The sequence below is a fragment of the Olea europaea genome, chromosome 3 (genome assembly GCF_002742605.1).
Source record: "Olea europaea var. sylvestris chromosome 3, O_europaea_v1, whole genome shotgun sequence".
Classification (NCBI taxonomy): domain Eukaryota; kingdom Viridiplantae; phylum Streptophyta; class Magnoliopsida; order Lamiales; family Oleaceae; genus Olea; species Olea europaea.
In genome coordinates, this window is record NC_036239.1 from 10,521,438 (window position 1) to 10,536,498 (window position 15,061).

The 15,061-nt window shown below is 36.1% G+C and overlaps 1 protein-coding gene and 1 long non-coding RNA gene across 3 annotated transcripts; both read left to right on the forward strand.

Annotated features, from left to right (window-relative positions):
* The first annotated feature begins 5,793 nt into the window (after nt 1-5,793).
* On the forward strand, nt 5,794-11,093 carry LOC111385808 (nucleolin-like). 2 transcript variants are annotated; one of them, XM_023010230.1, is made up of 12 exons: nt 5,794-6,161; nt 6,993-7,549; nt 7,633-7,722; nt 7,815-8,054; nt 8,495-8,716; nt 8,795-9,095; nt 9,167-9,483; nt 9,586-9,695; nt 9,799-9,902; nt 10,253-10,329; nt 10,416-10,509; nt 10,703-11,093. In XM_023010230.1, exons 1-11 carry the CDS (start codon nt 5,942-5,944, stop codon nt 10,506-10,508), a joined length of 2,331 nt encoding a protein of 776 aa, XP_022865998.1. In that variant the 5' UTR covers nt 5,794-5,941; the 3' UTR covers nt 10,509; nt 10,703-11,093. The 2 variants fall into 2 exon arrangements, with proteins under 2 accessions (XP_022865998.1, XP_022866003.1); XM_023010235.1 differs by having other exon boundaries at nt 10,416-11,093.
* Nucleotides 11,094-12,448: 1,355 nt separating this feature from the next.
* LOC111385828 lies at nt 12,449-13,358 on the forward strand. Its single transcript, XR_002701114.1, has 3 exons — nt 12,449-12,590; nt 12,677-12,770; nt 12,964-13,358. It is a non-coding gene; the product is annotated as an uncharacterized LOC111385828 (long non-coding RNA).
* Nucleotides 13,359-15,061: the final 1,703 nt, after the last annotated feature.

Sequence of the window (15,061 nt, forward strand, 5' to 3'; positions counted from 1 at the left end):
ACATAACTATTTAATTGTGATGAGAGTTCTGCATGTTTATTGCTGTATAAAAATCACTTCATTATAGTGTATGTTGAGTTAGTTGACCTCTTTATTTTAGATTTGGTGTTAGGTTATGCATTAGTTGCAATTATAATGATGTATACATAGAATTCTACATTGCCTTCAATCTGAATATTGAGTAACAATAATGTTATGACACACTTGAGGTTAAATTGATGGCAATCCTTCAAGTTATCCTATAAAGGTGACTGACCTTCTTAGAGAATCCCTTTTCGAGTGACGGTAGATTAAAACCAAACATGTACTTTCCCTACAGAATATCTCAATTACATCAAAGTCTTCTACTAGAGCAAATATTTAGCGATCCACAATCTTGTTGTAAGACGCAAAAACAGGGTATGATGTAAGTAGATATAGTATTCCAAGCCTCACAAAGTCATAATTTGGATCACTAGACTCTATAAGAAAAACATCTTTGACATCTCTAATTGTGACTACGGTTGAATCATCAAAGTATGTAGTCTTAGTTTTGGATGGTAATGTTTCCAACTTCTTTCGATAATCAACCCCGAAGTATTCAAGTCCTATCACTAAGCAAAATTCAGGCAATGATAATGAAATATCTTCCTTAAATCTTGAACACATTTCAATGCGTTCCATTGTTTAACCTCCTGTAGCAAGACATAAGGTAATAGTTTTGGCTAGACAACAATCTTGTTGTGATGCATGTAATATGAGAAACATGTGGCAGTTAATATCTCCTTCTGGACATCATTGAATTTTGTCAAAATTATATATGTGTGTGTGTGTGTGTGTGTGTGTGATTGCCATGTTATAGAGCTTATAGTAATTTTTCTCAAAAACAAATAGTATTCTGGAATCATGTATATCCATTTTTGTACAAATAAAAACATTAGACATGCCATCAAAATTCACATAAAATTAAGGTCAGACATACAAACATGAAATATTCAGTCCCCTTCATATACCCAAACATGGAACACCCAACTTGAGCAAAAGGTCACACAAAATAACTGTTAATGATTATGTGAATTTAGTATTAGGTCACATTTTATCAAAATTAGGTCACATTTTACCAAAAACTTGTGAATGATCAAGAATTCAATATTATCAGAAATTAGATCACATTTTACCAAAAATTTGTGACCTAATATCATGTCATAATATACAAATATTATATTTCATTTTATCAAAATTAAGTCACAAACACCTCATTCACATCATATTCAATATATCCATATGTTGGATTTAACATTACAGTGCATCTAAACAAAACATAAACTATATCCACAGGATTTACTTTATTGGGTAAGGATTTGCCGCATGAACCAACTTTTTTTTTCAAAGAGGTTCTTGAGGATTTTCTTTCTTTTCTTATATCTTATACTTTTCGAGGTTCTTCTTTCTTATTAGAATGAGAATCACGTCCCACACTTCTGGTCAACACTATTTTCTTCAATACAAGTTTGTGAATGTTTGAATAGTAAAATTTTTCTATTCAACTTACTGACCCTAAAAACTCATCTCCAAGCTCGAATTTGTGATTCAGAAAAACCCACCGAAATTCTTAGCTCCAATTCGAGGCCTATAAGACCAATATCATTTTCCACTGACTTCACATTCTCAATTTCACCTCATAATGGGGATGGGTTGGCTTTTTTACTCATGCCCATGAAGTTTATGCTTATTTCATCTCCTTCCCACAAATTATATAAAAGATTTCTTCTAATAAAATTTTTGGCCTAAATGAAAGATTTTAAGGTTACTGAGCATTCATGATTTGCTCCAATTAACTAGCCAATTCAAATTGGCAAACCTATTTTTGAAAATGGGGGTTAGGGGTGTTCCCTTGAAAAGGGGTTTTGGTTTTTTGCTTTTGGTATTTGTGGGTTAAACTTGTCGATGAAGGGAACATTTTTTGATAATTTAGGCGGTGGTGGGTGGTGGTTTGAGTATGGACTGTCGGTGGCACCATTTTCGAGGAAGGGTGGTGTTTTTCTTCTTCTTTTTTTCTTTTGATTTTTAAGTATATATTTGTGACTGATTTGTAATTTTTTGAAAATTAAATGTTATAGTTGCAATTAACTCTTTCTTTTCTTTTTTATTTTTTTTATTTGAATATGGGGTAAAATCGTATTTTTATTGAAAAATGGGTGAAAACGACTTTTTGAACAATGAAAGGTGAAAATAGAGATAAAAAATCAAAATATAAAAGGTATGGATGTGAAACGTTTTGTGCTATTTACTCTTTTCATTTACAACTCAGAGTCCAAAATATTTCATCTGTGGACAGATTCTGTGGGCTTACAGGAGAGCCCATGATAGCCAAGTAATCCTTAAAATCTCTCTCCTATAACCACTCAGCAACCAGAACTACTGCCATGGCATTCACACTATTTCAATCCACACTCTTCTCAAAGCCATCTCTTTTCTCTTTTCCTTCAGACAAATTCCAGCCCCACAAGAAGTGGAGGCAACCAGTGGCATCAGTTCTCGAGCTTGGTGGCGTCAAAATTGCCAAAGATGGGAACATGCCCACTTCTAGAAATTACATTTTTCTTCAATTGCTTCACTTTGTGATTGGCTTTTTTTGATGTAGTATATGAATTTACTGTGGGTGCTTTATATTGTTACAGTTTGGATCGCATTAATTTCTTGTTGTAATCACTATGAAAGTTCGTATCTTGATTGTCCTACTACGACTTACCCTATCAGATTTTTTTTTTCTAGATGGGTATTTATGCAAATCCAATAATTGGATTGATTATTGTTTCGGAAAACTTGAATATCTTTGACTTAAAAAGGCGGGTTTTGTGCAATTGATAGTGAATAATGGGTAAGCACCACTTACAAATAGCTTTACTCATTAAAGCAACACTTACAAATAGCTTTACTCATTGTTATTTTGAAGTGAGTGGAATAACAACCAAAGAGAATGAGCACCTTTTATTCTAGGATATGTGTTTTGTGTATATGCAGATTGATTATGGCTTAATGGAAGGTTTTGCTTCTTGTGTTGAAAGTTTTTCAATTTATGCATGTGCTGAATTTGGGGGTTGTCAAAAATGGAGTAGATTTTTTCATATATTAATATTTGTTCCCATTTATTTAATGGTTGTGTGATCATGCCATATTTCTCGAATCATCGTTTGTCAACTTATGGAACTTTGAATGATTAAATTTGCTGAAATAGTAAGAGATGACCCAACAAACAATGTTCCTGATTCAATATTCTCAAAGCTTGGAATGCAACTTCACAGGAGGGATCAGCATCCCCTTGGCATCCTGAAGAATGCAATGTATAACTATTTTGATACTAATTATCCCAAGAAATTTGACAAGTTTGATGATTTGTGCCCAATAGTTTCGACTATTGAGATAGGTCAATTGGTCCATAAAGGAATTTGAAGCTTGCTTTTCTTCTTCTTAATTAACATGGCATATGAACTGGCAATGCTCCTAACTATGATTTTATTTTGATAGTGGTGATCAAATGTTTGGTATATTCTCCCTGTGAAAGTTTACCATTTTCTTATTTAATATATTATTTCGGTTTTAATAGGGTTCGTCAATAAGTCCCCCGCTGTACTGATAGTTCTTTAAGCTTATAACAATCAAACGCCAATTAATGCTATAAAGGAAAAAGCTCTTAAAGGTTTAGGTGATTTTTTTGTTCCTTAATTAATGCTAGCATAGAAGAGATGAGGAGCTAGGCAGCAGGCAGGATATTTAGAATGTGGACACTCTATGAAATAACTATGTCAATTGACTTGAACAACACACATTAGACTTAAGTATCTAGGGGACATAAAATCTCCAATATGACTTTGCTTGCGTACCAAAGAGTCTTGGGAACTGAGTAAACATTTTCCAATTCATGACAACTGGACTTCATCTCTTTTGAAGTGAGTGGAATAAAAGCCAAAGAGAATGAGCACCTTTTATACTAGGATCTGTGTTCTGTGTATCTGCAGATTGATTATGGCTTAATGGAAGGTTTTGCTTCTTGTGTTGAAATTTTTTCAATTTATGCATGTGTTGAATTTGGGGGGTTGTAAAAAATGGAGTAGATTTTTTTTCATATATTTATATTTGTTCCCATTTATTTAATGGTTGTGTGATCATGCCAGATTTCTCGAATCATTGTTTGTCAACTTATGGAACTTTGAATGATTAAATTTGCTGAAATAGTAAGAGATGACCCAACAAACAATGTTGCAGATTCAATGTTCTCAAAGCTTGGAATACAGCTTCACAGGAGGGATTAGCATCCCCTTGGCATCTTGAAAAATGCAATCTGTGACTATTTTGATACTAATTATCCCAACAAATTTGACAAGTTTGATGATTTGTGCCCAATAGTTTCGACTATTGTGGTAGGTCAATTGGTCCATAAAGGAATTTGAAGCATGCTTTTCTTCTTCTTAATTAACAAGTCATATGAATTGGCAATGCTCCTAACTATGATTTTATTTTGATAGTGGTGATCAAATGTTTGGTATTTTCTCCCTGTGAAAGTTTACCATTTTCTTATTTAACATATTATTTCGGTTTTAATAGGGTTCATCAATAAGTCCCCTACTGTATTGAAAGTTCTTTAAACTTATAACAATCAAACGCCAATTAATGCTATAAAGGAAAAAACTCTTAAGGGTTTAGGTGATTTTGTTTTTTTCGTTAATTAATGCTAGCAGAAAAGAGAATGAGACCAACGGTTTTCCCAAAAATTATATAGAATTTATAAAAAAAGGGGTTTATATTCAAGTCATAATTTTTTTATAAATAGATCAAATTTAGATTATATTAGAGGTCCTTGACATTTATTTATCATCACACTTATATTTTTAAATTTTTTTTAATTACGTTCTTATTTTTAACATTTTATTGATATTTTTCTCTATCCTTATCATGATTTTTTTTTTCAAAAATAATTTTAATATTTTTAAAATTAGGGTAAAATATTTAATCACAATTTAATATTATTGTTTGTTTTGCTTATTTAAAATAAGAATGGACAAATAAGTCCGTTTTAATCTATCTTAAAGAAAATTTTGAAGAAGAATCATCATCAGGAAAATTTATAGAATCATATTACAATGTTAGAGAGGTTGACATAATTCTTGACATAATATTACATGTCATTCTACCATTAAACTGTTTAAAAGACAGTCAATTTTTTCATCTAATTATATATTGCCAACACTAATTATATCAATGCATCTTTTAACATCGTTCTGATAAAGTAGTTTTATCCAAATTTATATTAATTTGAGAATAAGAATGCGATAAAAGAAGGTTTGAAACATAAATATGATAATGTGTAAATGTTATAAATTTTTAAAGTAATTAAATTTTATCTAGATATGAATATACTCTTTCTGTCCCATTTATATAAATTTTTTACACGAATTAAGAAATATTATTTATGTTATTTAAAAAAGTAATTTTTGCCAATAACTTGCCTAATTTACATTAATTTAGATTTGTATAATTTCAAAATTAAATGAAAAAATTAATTATAATTAGACAAATTAAATAAGAATATATTAGTAAACGAATAAAACAAAGCAAGCTTAATAAAAAAAGACTATATAGTTGAAAGTTGCGACAAGAAAGTAAAGAAAGTAAATTTATATAAATAGGATGGAGAAACTATTTAAAGCTATAAGAAAATAGTAATAAAATTTATTTGTTATTGTTATACCGTCTGTAGAGTACCCCACCCGCGGAAAATTATTCTACACGTAAACACCTTTATATAATACACGGGTATTCCCTGATGACAAATGTATAATTTTTGGTCAGATTTAGGGTTTCTCACTTTACCTCTGTGCGCAGGCACGTATATGCAATAGTTGAATTTAGGGTCTCAAAATTTTAGATAGTTTGTTGGATAGAGGTTAATTTTGATCGGAAGATGCCCCCGAGAACCGCCAAGAAGACGCCGCCGGGACCAGGCACGAAGCGGGCTGCGCGTGCTCGTGCAATGCAGAAGACCCAGGTCCAGCCCGATGAATCGAACGTGAAAGCCAAGGAGGTGGTGGAGGAACAGAAGACCGTGGTTGTGATAGAGGAGAAGGTAGCAGAGCCCGAGAAAGAGGCGAAGGCGAAGAATACTGGAGAGGCTTCCGCTCAGAGTAAGTGAACGATTTTGATGATTGGTAGAATGTGCAAGTTGTTTTTCTGATAGTTTATTTTAGATCCATATAAGTACAAGATGAAACTTTGTTTAATTAGGGCAATATGTACAAACTTCAAATATCTTTGTCAGGGTCGCCCAAACATTCATCGCTTTATTTGTTAATATTTTGAATTAAGAGTATCTTGAACCCAGTCAAGAAGCCTCTTTTATGGGTGTTGGTCTTTAGGGTTTCTCGTTCCGTCAAATTGTATGCTCACAGAGGTCCGTTAACAGGCTATAAGTTGGTTAAAATTGGGGAATCAGGATGGGTTTTTAGATTTGTACTGTAAAGGTGATATTTTATCGGTTGGGTTTGTTGAACGATAAGAAAATGTGTCTTTTGGTGTCGGACTGGTATCCTTCTTTTTTGGAAGTTGTCAATCTGTCTTAAACCTTGCAAAAGTTGTATATAAGAGGATTGTCTAAAGATGGTGGGTAAATTTGAACTTCGCCCTATATTTTTCACATGTAGACTATGTTATTTTGGCAGAGTGATTATTCTAAGCTCCATAAACTTGCCAGATACATATTTTTCGCTCTTCAGCTTGTTTTTCTCCTGTTCCTGAGCTAGGGTGCGGTTTCAGTTTATAAAATTATAGGTTTGGTCTCTTTCTGGCTTACGGGAAAGGAGAGAGATCATAGCTGCAGTCATTTGATTTTAAACACCTTTTCTCTCTGGATTTATGAAACCCTACTGTAGAAAGTTGGTTGCAAATGGTCCTGAACATTTCTGCGGTTTCAGTCAGTTGACTGTCCATTATCTGTATCTCTTTTTCTTGCCTGGCAGAGGATGACGAGGTCAAAGAATCTGTTTATGAATATGAAACGGGTGAACGATTAGATTTGGAGGATAATGAGCCTGATTACGAACCTGAAGAGTACAGTGGTGTAGATTATGATGAGAAGGAAATTGAGCAAGATGCTCAGGAAGAGGGAGACAAAGTAGGTGGAGACTTTGAGGAGGGGGATATTGGTGAAGAAGAAGAGGGTGATATGGTTGAAGAGGAAATGGAAGGTGTGCAGGAAGAACTTGAGCCTGAAGAAGGAGATGAGCATGCTGGAGATGAGCATGCTGAGATGGTTGATGCTGCTGAAGAAGAAGAAGAGCATCATGAAGTTTTTAAAGAAAGGCGCAAGCGGAAGGAATTTGAAATTTTTGTTGGGGGATTGGATAAGGATGCCACTGAGGATGATCTTAGGAAAGTCTTCAGTGAAGTTGGTGAGGTTACTGAAGTCAGACTTATGATGAATCCTCAGACTAAGAAGAATAAAGGATTTGCATTCTTGCGTTTTGCAACGGCAGAACAAGCCAGACGAGCTTGTACTGAGCTGAAGAACCCAGTGGTACTTTCTTAATCATGCTGTTCTCTTAGCTATTTTTTTTTTTTACTGTATTGAATTGTAAATTCTTGACAACCATATTCCAGGTTCATGGAAAGCAATGCGGTGTTACTCCAAGTCAAGACAGTGATACCTTGTTTTTGGGTAACATATGCAAGACATGGACGAAGGAAGCAGTAAGTCGATTAGGAATCCGTAAGCATATTTATGTGCTTTAGATTCGGGGAGTTGCTTAGTCTCTTCTTACTTATATTTGATGTGCTTCCAGTTGAAAGAGAAGTTGAAGCACTATGGTGTGGAGAACATTGACGATTTGACGTTGATTGAAGACGCTAACAACCAAGGGGTGAATCGAGGTTTTGCCTTCTTGGAATTCTCCTCACGATCTGATGCCATGGATGCTTTTAAGCGTCTGCAGAAGAGGGATGTCATGTTTGGAGTTGATAGACCTGCTAAGGTTTCCTTTGCAGATTCCTTCATTGACCCCGGTGATGAAATCATGGCCCAGGTACATACTTGGATGAGCTTTTCTGCTTGGTTGAAAGGATTATGATGCCTGGTTGGTTTAGATCATATTGTAGATCATTGTACACTTGAATTGTGGTGGTAACATTTTGAACAGCTTGAACAACTAGAATTATTTTCTTTTTGATATATTGTCGTTACTTCTATTTGTATGTTTTATAGTAGTTGATTTATATTTTACTTGGTCTTGGTATGAATAGAAAAAGAGTCAAGGCCGAGGTTTAGAATGTTCTGTTTTCTACCTTGCTCTGATATCCATCCACCATATCACCACCTTACTCTTACATGCATGTATTTATTTATTTAAATGTATTTGCAATTATTATTTTTCTTTTGGGAGGTAATAAAGTAGGTCTTTAATTCATATCTCCTTTTGATGCAACATACCTTTTTATGCTGTTGTTACTCATAAGCTTGGTTCAGGTTAAAACTGTGTTTGTGGATGGTCTCCTTGCTTCTTGGGACGAGGATCACATTCGGAAACTTCTTAGAAAATATGGTGCAATTGAAAAAGTCGAGCTAGCCCGCAACATGCCATCTGCTAGGAGAAAGGATTTTGGATTTGTCACGTTTGATACACACGATGCAGCAGTTAATTGTGCTAAAAGCATCAATAATGAGGATTTGGGTGAAGGAGATACTAAGGTTTTGTTCCTAACGATAAGATGTTTCTCTATGTTGTCGTGCCTCTTGCAGCAAGTGCTTAATGGTTATGTATTGCAGGCTAAAGTTAGGGCCAGGCTTTCCAGACCACTCCAAAGAGGTAAAGGTAAACATCCTTCTCAGGGAGATTTTCGGCCTGGCCGTGGGCCGATACGAGGTGTTCGGAGTCCATGGAGCCGTCCAGTTCCACGTAGTATCCCCTTGCACCGAACAAGAGGCTCTGGACCACGTCTGCCACCTGTAGTCGAACGTGGTTTCAGAAGGCCTGCTAGTATTCGAGATAGACGACCAGTTATGACAATGCCTCCAAGGAGCAGACCACCGGCTCCCTTACCGAGGTCCTATGACAGGAGACCGCCTGGTATTTATCGTTGTAAGTTCCATTCAGCTGTAAACTTCTGTCACAGTGTTGACAAATCTTTTTCTGTTCAGTTCCAGTTTATCCCAAGAGTGGTTTGAAGAGGGACTATGGTCACCGTGAGGAGCTTCCCCCTAGGAGCAGGGCTGCCACAGACTATAATTCTAGAGTTCCACCAGATAGACGCTCATCATATAGGGACGACTATTCTCCTCGGGGATCCAGTTACCCTGATCTGCCAAGAGGGGGTGCATCTCGCACTGCAGCAAGAAGACCTTATGTTGATGATACTTACAGTCAAAGGTATGCAAGGCCACCTCCAACTTACCGTGAGGGACGAGGGCGTGAATATGATTCTGTATCTGGGTCAAAACGTCCATATGCTGCAGTGGTAATTTCTCTTTTGGAACATATTTCTGTATAATGCCATTTTCAATCTCATACTTCTGAAACTTCCATCGAAGTGAAATTTGACATTGACTATGCTTGCAAGGACGATGTTCCCCCACGCTATGCTGAGGCAGGAGTGCGCCATTCACGGGCTCGTTTGGATTATGATCTTGGTGGAAGCACTTCTCAATATGGGGATGCTTACAGTGATAGGTCTGTTATCATGTATATGCTTGAAGAACATAAATGTAACTCTGTTTCCTTCTTGGATCCTGTGCCCTTGTTTTTGACTTCACCTTTCTCATATGATTTGCAGGCTTGGTAGATCAAATCTAGGATATGGTGGTAGCCGAAGCTCCCTTTCCAGTCAAGATTCTCATGGGATTTACAGTAGTCGTCAAGGAATGAGCTATGGTGGAGGTACATTCTATAATGCAAATTAACAAGTTTATTGGTTTGAATGAACTGCTTTTGATCTTATGTTCTAAAAAAAAAAAAATATGATTTGCAGGCTTGGTAGATCAAATCTAGGATATGGTGGTAGCCGAAGCTCCCTTTCCAGTCAAGATTCTCATGGGATTTACAGTAGTCGTCAAGGAATGAGCTATGGTGGAGGTACATTCTATAATGCAAATTAACAAGTTTATTGGTTTGAATGAACTGCTTTTGATCTTATGTTCTAAAAAAAAAAATGATTAATTCTTTGGAATATTTGATATGCATGGGTGGTCATTCACGTGACATGTTGTGCATGCTTGTCTTCACTGCAGGCTCTTATGGTGGTAGTGATGTTAGTGGGATGTACTCATCAAGTTATGGTAGTGATTACATGTCCCGTGGAAGTGATGTATGTTTTATTATGATCTTACTTTTCTTCAGAGTCATTACTGTTTTCATGTTCTTTCTAATGCATGCTTGTTTCTGGAACTTTAGGTTGGTGGTAGCTCTTACTCATCACTCTACTCTGGACGGAGCATGGGTGGTAGTAGTTATATGGGTAGTGGTGGTTCCGGGTCATACTATTGAGGTATGCCCTTACGTTGTTTCATATAGTCTTTCTGCAATAGTTAAATAAGGCAAATGGAAGCTTTGTTATTTTATCTATGAATTGTTTTCGTCTAAATCACAATTGCCCAAGTCGTAGCTTACATTTCTTAGTGACAAGAATCGTGCTTGATGGAAAAGGAGCATTGTTGTTACCTTTGATTTGTCTATGGCAGAGATTGGATTGAGAAGAGGCTTCTACAGAATGTAAGATTATTGGAAGGTTGGGAATTTTCATATTCAAGTTTCGGATGAAGCATTGTATGAGTATAAAGCCTCTCTGTGGTTCAATGAGAAGAAACTCAAAGTCAAATTTTAGTAGTACTGGTGTATTACAGCAGACCATCTAAGATCTGCATTTAGGATATTTTATCTTGGTACTTCTCTGCTGTAATGGAACTCTGAGATTTTCAGAGGTTAATAGACTTGTTCAATATGCGCTACCTTATAAATGCATGTTTATTAGTGCTCTCTCCTTGATTTGCTTGTAAAAGAGGTGGTATGTAACATTTGCTTCAGAAGGTGAGCATAATGGAAAACACTGCAAGCTATGTTGCATTTACTTAAGGACCATTGTTTCCATTACCAGATGGATTTTATTGGATGAGCAAGAACTTCCAGTTACAAAGCGTTTTTCTTTTCAATTTATTTTCAAGGTTCTACCCTTGATAATTTGGAGATTCTGGGAACAAGTTGGCTAAGGGCATCTATGAAGCTTTCGCCAAGTTTTCTATGACATTCTCTGATGATTAAGCAATTGTGGATTGACCTTCTTTTACAAATTTTAGACATGAGATGAGTTGGCTTTGTTTTATATATTCAATAAGAAGTTAGAAGATGGGATGTCCTAAATTTGGATCCTTGGGACAACATTTTTTTTTAAGAAGGAACTTGCGTCTTGCTCATTTGAATTAATATGATAAAAGGCTTTGTTCTTCTGGACTTTATTCTATGGCCAAAAGTGTTTGAAAAAGGCAAACTTACCAAGCTAATGGTAGTGATCAGCCTTTTCAAGATCACATATGTTGGGCCTCCATGTGATTTGGCAGGGTACCAACTCTTCTGTTCTTGGTGGCACTGGTTTGTTTAGGTGATTTTACTGTACTGTGCAGTTGTTTCACGTCTTTCTTCAGTACTCATCACGGATCTGTGCTGTATGGTGCTCTTTCCTCGGAATCATTTACGTCAGTGCTAAAGAAAGTATACCAGATTCTACTTGAAATGAAGTTTAAATCCATCAAAATTGTTTGCATCAGTGACATGTAACCGAGTTTCTGATGGACCTATAGTTTCGGTTCACCTGATGATAGGCGTGGACATAGAACATGGTTTTTGGTTTACTTACTGTTGGTGCTGGGCAATTGTGATTGATATTATTCTCCTGTTTAAAAGCTCTGAATGCCTGAAATCTTGTCCCTAAAAACATCGCTCTATGGAGTGCTATATGGGACTAGTAGAGGTTTTCCAAAGGTTACCTGAATTGCAGAGGAACATTTTCACATAAGTCGAACTTCATCATGACCCTTTGGTTTGTGTTGATACTTCATTGCCTAGGATTGTTGAAAGAATTGGGACAAAACTCTCTAAGTAGTTATAATACATCTATAATTTATTGGCCTGGGGGATACGACAATACACTGTTGTACAGTACTGGCTTTTTATGGCTTGCTTGACTAAGCTTTTAAGTAGTGTGCCCCTAGGAATGCATGGTTAAAAATTAGTTAAAAGTTGTGGGTAGTGCGGTTTGTGGATAGGAATAGAGTTCGACAAGCTTGCAAGCAATAGTAAGCTTTCCAAATATGCCCTTAATATGGATCTCCAGATAGGATGTTTGTGGCCGTGTTCATGAGGCTAATATCCGTATTTTACCTCATACTGAAGGTTAGTTTTAGTATAATTAGTTCCCTCATGATTAATTCTTTGGAATATTTGATATGCATGGGTGGTCATTCACGTGACATGTTGTGCATGCTTGTCTTCACTGCAGGCTCTTATGGTGGTAGTGATGTTAGTGGGATGTACTCATCAAGTTATGGTAGTGATTACATGTCCCGTGGAAGTGATGTATGTTTTATTATGATCTTACTTTTCTTCAGAGTCATTACTGTTTTCATGTTCTTTCTAATGCATGCTTGTTTCTGGAACTTTAGGTTGGTGGTAGCTCTTACTCATCACTCTACTCTGGACGGAGCATGGGTGGTAGTAGTTATATGGGTAGTGGTGGTTCCGGGTCATACTATTGAGGTATGCCCTTACGTTGTTTCATATAGTCTTTCTGCAATAGTTAAATAAGGCAAATGGAAGCTTTGTTATTTTATCTATGAATTGTTTTCGTCTAAATCACAATTGCCCAAGTCGTAGCTTACATTTCTTAGTGACAAGAATCGTGCTTGATGGAAAAGGAGCATTGTTGTTACCTTTGATTTGTCTATGGCAGAGATTGGATTGAGAAGAGGCTTCTACAGAATGTAAGATTATTGGAAGGTTGGGAATTTTCATATTCAAGTTTCGGATGAAGCATTGTATGAGTATAAAGCCTCTCTGTGGTTCAATGAGAAGAAACTCAAAGTCAAATTTTAGTAGTACTGGTGTATTACAGCAGACCATCTAAGATCTGCATTTAGGATATTTTATCTTGGTACTTCTCTGCTGTAATGGAACTCTGAGATTTTCAGAGGTTAATAGACTTGTTCAATATGCGCTACCTTATAAATGCATGTTTATTAGTGCTCTCTCCTTGATTTGCTTGTAAAAGAGGTGGTATGTAACATTTGCTTCAGAAGGTGAGCATAATGGAAAACACTGCAAGCTATGTTGCATTTACTTAAGGACCATTGTTTCCATTACCAGATGGATTTTATTGGATGAGCAAGAACTTCCAGTTACAAAGCGTTTTTCTTTTCAATTTATTTTCAAGGTTCTACCCTTGATAATTTGGAGATTCTGGGAACAAGTTGGCTAAGGGCATCTATGAAGCTTTCGCCAAGTTTTCTATGACATTCTCTGATGATTAAGCAATTGTGGATTGACCTTCTTTTACAAATTTTAGACATGAGATGAGTTGGCTTTGTTTTATATATTCAATAAGAAGTTAGAAGATGGGATGTCCTAAATTTGGATCCTTGGGACAACATTTTTTTTTAAGAAGGAACTTGCGTCTTGCTCATTTGAATTAATATGATAAAAGGCTTTGTTCTTCTGGACTTTATTCTATGGCCAAAAGTGTTTGAAAAAGGCAAACTTACCAAGCTAATGGTAGTGATCAGCCTTTTCAAGATCACATATGTTGGGCCTCCATGTGATTTGGCAGGGTACCAACTCTTCTGTTCTTGGTGGCACTGGTTTGTTTAGGTGATTTTACTGTACTGTGCAGTTGTTTCACGTCTTTCTTCAGTACTCATCACGGATCTGTGCTGTATGGTGCTCTTGCCTCGGAATCATTTACGTCAGTGCTAAAGAAAGTATACCAGATTCTACTTGAAATGAAGTTTAAATCCATCAAAATTGTTTGCATCAGTGACATGTAACCGAGTTTCTGATGGACCTATAGTTTCGGTTCACCTGATGATAGGCGTGGACATAGAACATGGTTTTTGGTTTACTTACTGTTGGTGCTGGGCAATTGTGATTGATATTATTCTCCTGTTTAAAAGCTCTGAATGCCTGAAATCTTGTCCCTAAAAACATCGCTCTATGGAGTGCTATATGGGACTAGTAGAGGTTTTCCAAAGGTTACCTGAATTGCAGAGGAACATTTTCACATAAGTCGAACTTCATCATGACCCTTTGGTTTGTGTTGATACTTCATTGCCTAGGATTGTTGAAAGAATTGGGACAAAACTCTCTAAGTAGTTATAATACATCTATAATTTATTGGCCTGGGGGATACGACAATACACTGTTGTACAGTACTGGCTTTTTATGGCTTGCTTGACTAAGCTTTTAAGTAGTGTGCCCCTAGGAATGCATGGTTAAAAATTAGTTAAAAGTTGTGGGTAGTGCGGTTTGTGGATAGGAATAGAGTTCGACAAGCTTGCAAGCAATAGTAAGCTTTCCAAATATGCCCTTAATATGGATCTCCAGATAGGATGTTTGTGGCCGTGTTCATGAGGCTAATATCCGTATTTTACCTCATACTGAAGGTTAGTTTTAGTATAATTAGTTCCCTCGTCAGAAAGGGTAGCATACTTTTCTCCTTTTTTAAATATGTTTTGCATGTCTAGGAACTGTATGATATATGCACTGGGTTGAATATATTTTCTCCCATCATGGAGCTATTATCTTTGTTAAGCTTGTTTGGATGAAGCATCACTTTATGATGTGTTTTACTTGTATTAGGTCGAATCCTACTTTGCAAATCAATTTCTGTTGCGTAGTTAGGAACCAAAAACATGTTTTCATTTGATAAGAATATAATTTGGCTTGTCTTGTGGTGAATTCTGCTTTGACGCATTTCGACTTGACCTCCACTTCCCGTATTTGTTTTACTTTTGCATCCTGTGAAATCATTATTAGCCTGTTGTACACTTGATCCT

Bases quoted from the DNA above. Each gene is read 5' to 3' on its own strand.
- LOC111385808 (XM_023010235.1), top strand. From the start codon at position 5,942: ATGCCCCCGAGAACCGCCAAGAAGACGCCGCCGGGACCAGGCACGAAG. The intron at 8,717-8,794 runs GTTTTGTTCCTA...TATGTATTGCAG, and splicing joins TGGGTGAAGGAGATACTAAG to GCTAAAGTTAGGGCCAGGCT. The intron at 10,330-10,415 runs GTATGTTTTATT...CTGGAACTTTAG, and splicing joins ACATGTCCCGTGGAAGTGAT to GTTGGTGGTAGCTCTTACTC.